Below are 9,027 nucleotides of genomic sequence, written 5' to 3' on the forward strand. Positions count from 1 at the left end.
CCGACTCTAGTTGAAAATGTAGGAAACTGTAGGGTTTAGCACAGAAGACAAACCTGGAAATCGGTATTTATAATCGGCGTTTTCTAAATGTTCCCGCTCATAAACCAAAAATATGAGAGATCTTCAGCTTCAAACACCACAGAGAGATCAAAATTCTGCAAATCGGCGGCTGAAAACAGTTTCGGATCCCAATAGGAATCTGCAGAAGGTAAGATTGAGATAGGAGAAACGTTAAGAGTTCCGTGTGTTCGTGCAACGATCAAAATCTAGCTGTCTAATTAAGCTTTTTTATTTGTTGTTAGACCGCGAAAAAGAGCTTGAATCCTTTGTTTAAATGTCACTCCGAAGATGATTCTGCTATTTTGCAGTCGCTGAAGGAGTTTTCCGAGGCTTCAGATGATAATTCCTTTGCTGAATCTGCTGAGGTAGTTTTGATTCGATTTTTCTCTTTGAAATTGCATTCGGTTTGGCATTGTTATGATTGATTTTGTTTGTCTAATCTGGTTCCTTAAGCATGCAGATTTCTTAGGTTTTCCGTATTTTCTCACTAGGAGCAAGTGCGTCAAATTCATTTCATTTGTTTGTAGCAGGACATTTTTCATAAATGGGCAGGAAATCTTTGAAAATGTGTTAACTGTTTGCTTTGAGATTTAATGAGAGTATTTCTACCCTTGTTGATGTTGTTGCTGCATATAAAAAGTTCGTCTACTGAATAGCTGAGTAGGAAGCTTGCAATGTTATTGATGAATCCAATACTACTAGTTGATGATTCACTCGTACAATAATATGAGATTTCTGCTGGATGGTAGACAAACCTTTGCAATTGTAGCAGGAAATTTTAATAAATGCACAGTGAATACATGATGATTTGTTATCTATTTGCTTTGAGATTTTTGCGAGTGTCATCAAGAATTTGAGGAAGCAGTAACTCACGGTTTACTTGTTAATCTCTGAGGTTTTTAAACCTGCATTGATATTCTTGTGCATATAACAAGTTTTTCTTTTTTCTGAAATATGTATATAACAAGTTTGTCTAGTGAAACATCTAGTAGGATGCTCGCAATGCTCAATATTATGTGTTTGATCATTCACTTGTAAAATAGTTAAAAGTTTCTGCTGGATGATGAAAAACTTCAGTCCATATGCAGCTAATATAGCTAATTTCAGGTGCTTGATTTCATGTCAAATAATTATGTTTCTCATCTCTGAAAGCATCTCTTTTTCCCAGAACTCTTTGGCGTCAGCTCATCCAGCAAAGACACAATCATTAGAGTCAGATGCTGTCTCAGATCTGACTTCAACGCTATCCTCCTCCTCTTTGACTGCTACTCCTTACAAGCATGTTTCCATTGAAACAGCCTACACCGACAAACCTGAAATGGATTCTATCAAGATGGGAGGATCAGTTGAGGCAGAGGTAGTGATAAAACATTTAAGAGAAGCTAGAGTTCAAGTCTTGAAATCAAAAGATATTGGCCCTTCAAAGAATGTCGTGGAGGCTCTCATAAACATCATCATTGAAGAGTTTTGTGGTAGTGTTTATGAAGAGGATGAATGGCTTGATAAACTCCTGTCGAGTAAGCGCAATCAGGTTTCCTTGATCTGTATTATGGTGCTATTCTCTCTGTTGATGGTTTGGTTCCTCAGTTCGAGTTCAAATGGATCCCTCACTGGACCAACACCAACATAATGTGCTAATTGTGACTATTTGTGGATAAGAGATTGGAAGAGTAGCTGCTGTGGAATAAACAAATGTGAGTAGGAATCCATGAAATGGAAAAATTCTGCTATCTACCAACTGTTTTGTTTCAATGTTGCTTTAGCAGCCAAATTATGCATAAGCATGAAATGGAAAAACTCTGCTATCTACCAACTGTTTTGTTTCAATGTTGCTTTGGCAGCCATATTTTTGCCTCTTTTTTCAATGTCCTTGAGCTTTGATTTATAGATCAGTTATATAATGCATTATATGTGTCCAAGTTCTTAATAATGAACTCTTTTGCTTTCTTCATTTGGTTTCTAATATATATAGCTCTGAAATGTTGGATTTTACTGGTTTTGCTTCTTGGGGTGGGTGGGGTGGGCGAAGCTAGTGTGTTAGGTGGAGGTATCTTTCAAGTTTTAATGCTCTATTTGCATTTTGGTTGTGTGTTGTGTATCATTTTAGTACATATGTTACTTTACTAGTGCAGTTCGCTTGTCGATGATCTTATTATGTGTGTTGTTTTGATGCCTATTTATGTACCTATGTGAGGAACAAATTACATATTTTTCTGAGATGTGGAACCTAATCTTTTTAAGTTGAGTGGTCGATGTTTTCCCTTGCTTATGTTCATAAATCATGTTTGTTTATGCTAAAACATCATATGATTTATTAGAAGCCATAGTCTCTCCCTCTCTCTCTCTCATACGCAGATCGGGACACAGACACATCCCATCAAAATAATACTGTTAATCATCTTGATCAACCTTTTTCTAAAAGGAAATCATATGGTGCGAGTTGTTTGATTGTATCTGCATAGGATAATACAGGGTGGGCAAAAACACTATATCTTTCTGCACAGCTTGCATAGTAATTCCCAGATCACAAACAATGCATACCTTATCACTTTGCACCTCTAATTTTCTCATGAAAATTGATCATTTATCAAATATAAACACAAACACAGATTTTGCATTGTTTATAGCCAAGAACAAAATTTTCAGGAAAAAAAAAAAAAAAATGAAACTCAGAAAACAAAAATTTAACAAATAAAAGACCACATCGGACGGTGCTCATCTGGAAAACTTTGTAATTGTTTAATGATGTCTCACGGTAGGGGGCAGTCACCTCTGGCTTATGATTGCACGCATTTTTTTAAATTTTTTTATATATATATCTATATATATATATATATATAAGTATATATATTACTTTGTAACATTATCGATCACTATGTATATGAATGGTAGGTTCAGTGTTCACAAAATAATTGAAGGTAATATTATTTTTGTGATGGCGAATTGAAATTATCCGAACACAACAGAAAAGGCCAAAACCTATCCGTTAGCTATGATCATATAAATTAGTCTTTAGGTGCGATACAGCAAACATGCATGCATTACATTTTTGGATTATTTTGATGATACCCCTTTAAACCTGTTTTTTTTTTTAATGGCTAATTATTGATCAGTGTTCCAATTAACTATTTGAGAAGAATTAGAACAAGACATCATTTTTTTTAATGAAAAATACACAACACATACACATGACAATCCTATTCACAGATCAAATTTCTCAGGGTTCAAATCCAATAAATATTTTTCTGCAAGTTGACTTTCTTACCATGGTTATTTTAGTTATAGTTTAATTAGTATCAGAAAAGTCCAAATTGTACAAAATCTAAAGATATGCTAAATGCAGAAATTCTTCAGAAAATCCCCAAGTTGTAAGTTTTTGTTTTGTCGCATAATCAAATAAATAACTCATGATCTTATCAACAAATGAGAAACTAAAATGAATTGAGGTGATTAATAAGAAATAAAATACATATTTGCAATAAAGAAATCTCGAGCAGAATTTCCCCTCTACTCTTCAATGTGTGAATATCCAACCAACGGTGAATATTTACAATTATTAGCTATTATCTATTTAACTTGTAAAGAAGATATTACATTAATAACTTACTCAACACATATAATCTCATCCACAATAAAAATATACTGGTATAATAACAATATCAACCTATACTCAGCTTAAACATAATATTCTTAAAACTCCAAATGATACGATGTTCGATAAATCAGTTATGGTCTTTTAAATATCAGGCGAGATTATTTTCATAATTAGTTATGCTTTTAGAAGTTCGGATTTATATGATACTCACAATTCAATTATGATTTTTCAAACTCCATATAAAATTATGGTCAAAAGGCAAAAAATAAAAATAAAAAATTGAACAAAATTAATAAATCTTGTAACAACAAATGCAACAAATCAATCCTCCATTATACCTATGTCAAATTTATATGTATTTCTACTCTTTTTTTTTCTTACGCGTCAATTTTTTATAAAATTTCATATGAAAACTGATGGTTATTTTTATGATCTCAACAAAATTAATAATTTAATTACTAAAAGTTGTTGAGATTAATATAATTTAAAATGTATTACTAATTTAATTTAATTAATTATATAAATAATTTACATAAAAATTTATTTTATATAATTATCATAAGAATAACATAAAATATATAAATTACAAGAAAATATGTACCCGTCGAATTTCGACGGGTAATACACTAGTACTGGTATAATAACAATATCAACCTATACTCAGCTTAAGCATAATATTCACATTTTGCCCCAACTAATTAATGCCTATTGGCTATTTCCTAAGTTCCAATGAAGACAAACTCATGCTTTAACTAGCCATATTTGTATACTTAGTTAATAAATAATTTTTTGAAAATGAATTTTCTATTCAATTTGGAGGCGACAGACAAACGTCGTTACCAATCATGTATTTATTTATGTAAATGAAGAAGCCAAAGCGTTTCTCTGCATGTTCTTAGGTTTTAAAAGTGCTCGTAAACAGCCTGTCCAGCTTTTAGAAAAGCCATTAAAGGCCTAATGACAATTTTGATATTAATAAATAAATACTAAAAAAAGTAAGTCTAAATAATCCAGCTACAAATCCCCAAACTCTTCAACTAATATCATTTATATATATATAGCTAGAGAAGGCCGCCTAGTTACAATTAATTACCCCCTCCGTTGCCACAATTTAATACTCCCTCCGTCCCTGAAATAAGTTCCTCTTTTTCCTTTTTGGGACGTCCCCCAAATAAGTTCCTCTTTTTTTCTTTCCATTTTTGGACAACTACCCCACCACTAATAATACTTTATTTATTCTTACTTTTCACTTTTTCACCACTCCCAATACTAATTATAACACTTTTTCACCTTTTCACTACTCCCAATACTAATTATAACATATTTTTCTCCACTATCAATACACTTTACCACTTTTCCTTAAAACCCGTGCCGTCCCCAAAGAGGAACTTATTTTGGGGACGGAGGGAGTATTCATTTGAAAATAACACAAATTTTAATAAATTAATTGTGTTATGAGTGACAAGTCTCACCTTTATACGAGTGTTAGAATGATTAAAGTGAAATAAACGAGCCGAACTCGAGCCTAATTTTGAACTCGATAATTTTATAGCGTCGAGCTCGAGCATGTCAGCATTCGGCTCATTGAGCTTGAAAACATGTTCAAATTTGATTGTTCGCGAACATGTTTGCGAGTCTGTTCGCGAACCTTCAGTCAAGCCTTCAATCGAGTTAGTGCATTAGTCTTAAATGGGTCGATCTTGAGCTTGAGTAACATGTACATTAAGAAGCTTTTCCTTAATTTTTAACGAGCTCGAGCTCGAACATCATGTATACGAATATCTAACGAGACGAGCTTGAGCTCAAGCTCGAATTCGATATTATCGAGCATCACCCGTTTGAGCTCGAGCTTGGTAAGTGGATGACAACCTAAGCTTGATCAATAATATAAAAGCTCGAATCGAGCTCGAGTTGGAACACCCAAATATTTAAACAAGCCAAGCTCGAGCCTGCTAGTATTTGGCTCGGCTCGACTCGTTTACAACCCTATGCACGCACTAGTCCGGTGGAGCCTAAGTTCTAGCCCAAAGACCACCCAAAGGCCAATTACCAAGATCCAAGTCCACTAGATGCGGAGGCAAAGGACCGAGCGCTAGAAGCACAGGGCACGTGGCACGGGGCCGAGTGGGCGGCGGCGCGTGTGAGCTTTGCAACCCATCACTAGTGCACATAGTTATTACATGTACTAATGTAATGCATGAGTCCAGACTTTCTATCGGATTTTCAATCAACAGATGCTGAGTGGAATTGCCTAAACTGAGTCCTTTAACATATTCCGCCGACGTTACATAGTCAATTGAGATAACTCCACTTTCAATCAAATGTCTTATGTATTATGTCATCGACGTATATGTCGAAACTTACTGTTACACAACACATTTTTTTCCCTACCAATAGTTGTTTGGCTATCGTAGTTTATCATTACCGGTGGCACGGGTTTAGACCAACATGGAATGTCTTCTAGAAAGTTTCTTAACCATTCAAATTCTTCACCTGCTTTATCTAACGCGATGAATTATGATTCCATGGTGGATCTAGCAATACATATCTGTTTTGTAGATCTCCACGAGACAACATCACCCCTAATAGTAAACACATAACCACTCTTCGATAATGAGTCTTTCGCGTCGAATATCTAATTTGCATCACAATACCCTTCAAGTAATGAGGGTATCTCGTGTTGCTGAGTCCAAAGTTTAGAGTATACCTTAAGTATCTCAAAACTCTCACAAGTGCTTTCCTACGTTCTTTACTTTGGATTGCTTGTATAACGACTCAATTTTTTCATCGGACATGCAAGATCAGGTCGAGTGTAATTTGTGTTGTACATTAAGCACCCGATGACTCTTGTATATTCTTCATGTGCAACAAACATATCCGTATTTTTCTTTAAGGTGAACTGCTGAAATAGAAATTTTATTAAAAAGAAAAAAGAGACCGAAAAACCCTTGAGAGCACAGACTCTAACAAAGGGCAGGGTCACAAAGGATCCGTCTAAAAGCAAAACAAAAAAAACCGCGTTAAAAACACCAGCAAAGAACCACGAGTAGTCGAAAACAAAGAAAACGAAGACTATGAGGAAAAATTTTAAAAAGGCGTCCTCGCCCCCAGCATCTTCATCGTCCAACATATCTTCTCATTTTTTCTTTGTTGTAGAGACCACTGCCGACATAGTTCGGGCTGCATCGGAAGAGGAGTGTATCACAAAGTTTTGCAGGATCGTTCCGCCAGACTGAGCATGCTGCACTTTATTCAAAAACTCCACCGGCGACGGAGTGTCAAGAACGGCGTCCTGCAAAGCAGCACCAGCAGCACGACCTACTGCTTTTTAGAAATTCGAAGACATACCATTCTTGATTATACGTCGGAGTCGGTGTTTGATAGAGGAATCAGGAACCTTCCCCTTCTTGGAAGACCCCTTCGGTCGCCCTCGGCCGCGAGTTATGGGGGGATCCTCCATCGTCTGCTTTTTCTTTAGGGTGAACATTATTGATAGTGTGATTTTTCTTTAGGGTAAACATTACTTCTAATATGGTTTTATCGGTGCTTTATCAAACACATTAGACTTCTTGAACACTTTCTCAATGTAATGAGACTGTGACGAGGTAATTCCTTCAGTTGTCCTTATAATTTTCATTACAAGGATCACATCAGTTAGCCCCATAACTTTCATGTGAAAATTTCTTATTAACATGTTCTTCGTGTCAACAATTATACAGTTGTTGATTCTCATAAACAACATGTTGTCTACATAAGGACACATTATAACATACTCGTTATATGTGCTCTTGCTGTATATAAACACATCTATCACACTCGTTGATTTTGAAGCTATTTGACAATTCGACATTGTTAAATTTCAAGTGTCATTAACCTTCTGGTAAATCAACCAGCACCCAAGTGTGATTTTACATAATAGAACCAATTTCACTATGGAGTGCTTCCCACCAGAGTAGTTAATCAGGTCTAGAAAATGTCACTTTAATAGACTCTGGCTCTTAATCTTACATGAAGGCGTTGTATTCTGGACCAAAGTCCTTAGCAATCCTGCTTCTCATGCTATGTCTCGGTTCTAACACTTTAGGATCAGAATCCGATTGCTTTCGTTGTCTCACAAGGATCAAATGAAGTATGTTACAAATGTTCGAAATAACACAAAATGCTCTTATAATTTTGGATGCTTTAAAAATTTGTCTTCCTTGTATGCCATCAAAATCCACAACAAACTTACTGGAGCGTTTTGAATCTCTCTTGACGGTCAAACAATGCGTTGTCACTATACCTATAACAGAAGGCTTAAAAAACATATATGTTGAAACACTACTTCATCTATTATGTTCTTTAGCTAATTCAGGTTCTCATGAGGACTCATCTAGCATGAGTTAATCATTAGGCCAACTCACGCAATCATTTGCTCATAATTTTATTTACTTACAAGTCATGTCTAATATTTATATTTGTTTGCTTAAAGTATCATTTAATTTCGATGATTATCGTGCATCATACGAATGAATGAATTGATTAATTAGATAAAATGGGAGATTTTTCATGTTTACAAAAGTTGATTGTATAAGATAAATATTTAAACATTGTTAAGTTTTGCAGTACTTTGAATTATTACTATATTTTCTAAATATGAATAAAAAGATATGATTTTAAAAAAGGGTAACGACGTTTTAATGCATTTTTTTTATTTTACACATGTGTAAATTTTGTCTTCAAATACATGAATCTTTTTTTTTTTTTATGAATTTGCTCACAAAGAACATTTACAACACTCACAATTCAATCGTGAACCCACAAATCGAAGCACCAATAGTGCGAACTTGAGTCTCGAACCCCTAAATCAACATAAATGGTGAACCCATGATTTTGACTTGCGAACTACAGCCTTGAATCGTAAATTCTCAATTCATTGAGCCCTAAATTGCGAAAAATAACGCCTTGCATGATACTCTAAAAATTTAGGACTTATTTATGATGAAACAACAATGTTTCAATTACTAGTCCAGCTACGTTTAGGCTAGGGGCGAATTCGAGATTTTTCTGATAAGGGGAGCTGAACTTGTTGAAGTATGGAACTTGAAGGTATTGAATGGGGGTTCGAGGGCAGTATCCCCCAAGCCAAATCTTTTGGGCAGTCCGTTCAGCTTATTTTTGTGTTCAAGTAAAATTTTAATGGACTTAGAACTAGAATTCGATCACCGAATATAATAAATAGTTGTTCTCTTTCTATTGATTCAACAACATATATACATTGAAAACACATAAAAAGCTATCTCTATATGATTTTTAAAAATTAATCTATCTTATATAAAAATAAACTGAATTTTATCATTACGTTAAAAGGTTTTTATTTTTTATTTTTTTCT

The 9,027-nt window shown here is 34.5% G+C and overlaps 1 protein-coding gene across 2 annotated transcripts; it reads left to right on the forward strand.

Moving 5' to 3' along the window:
* LOC131024258 (uncharacterized) lies at window positions 1-1,925 on the forward strand. Of its 2 annotated transcripts, none has more exons than XM_057953778.1 (3): window positions 1-208; window positions 369-425; window positions 1,229-1,925. In XM_057953778.1, exons 1-3 carry the CDS (start codon window positions 113-115, stop codon window positions 1,688-1,690), a joined length of 615 nt encoding a protein of 204 aa, XP_057809761.1. In that variant the 5' UTR covers window positions 1-112; the 3' UTR covers window positions 1,691-1,925. The 2 variants fall into 2 exon arrangements, with proteins under 2 accessions (XP_057809761.1, XP_057809760.1); XM_057953777.1 differs by having other exon boundaries at window positions 7-208; window positions 303-425.
* Window positions 1,926-9,027: the final 7,102 nt, after the last annotated feature.

The sequence above is a fragment of the Salvia miltiorrhiza genome, chromosome 5 (genome assembly GCF_028751815.1).
Source record: "Salvia miltiorrhiza cultivar Shanhuang (shh) chromosome 5, IMPLAD_Smil_shh, whole genome shotgun sequence".
NCBI classification, from domain to species: domain Eukaryota; kingdom Viridiplantae; phylum Streptophyta; class Magnoliopsida; order Lamiales; family Lamiaceae; genus Salvia; species Salvia miltiorrhiza.

Coding starts and splice junctions, on each gene's coding strand:
- LOC131024258 (XM_057953777.1), top strand. CDS start 113: ATGAGAGATCTTCAGCTTCAAACACCACAGAGAGATCAAAATTCTGCA. Junction 209..302: donor CCAATAGGAATCTGCAGAAG/GTAAGATTGAGA, acceptor ATTTGTTGTTAG/ACCGCGAAAAAGAGCTTGAA. Junction 426..1,228: donor CCTTTGCTGAATCTGCTGAG/GTAGTTTTGATT, acceptor TCTTTTTCCCAG/AACTCTTTGGCGTCAGCTCA.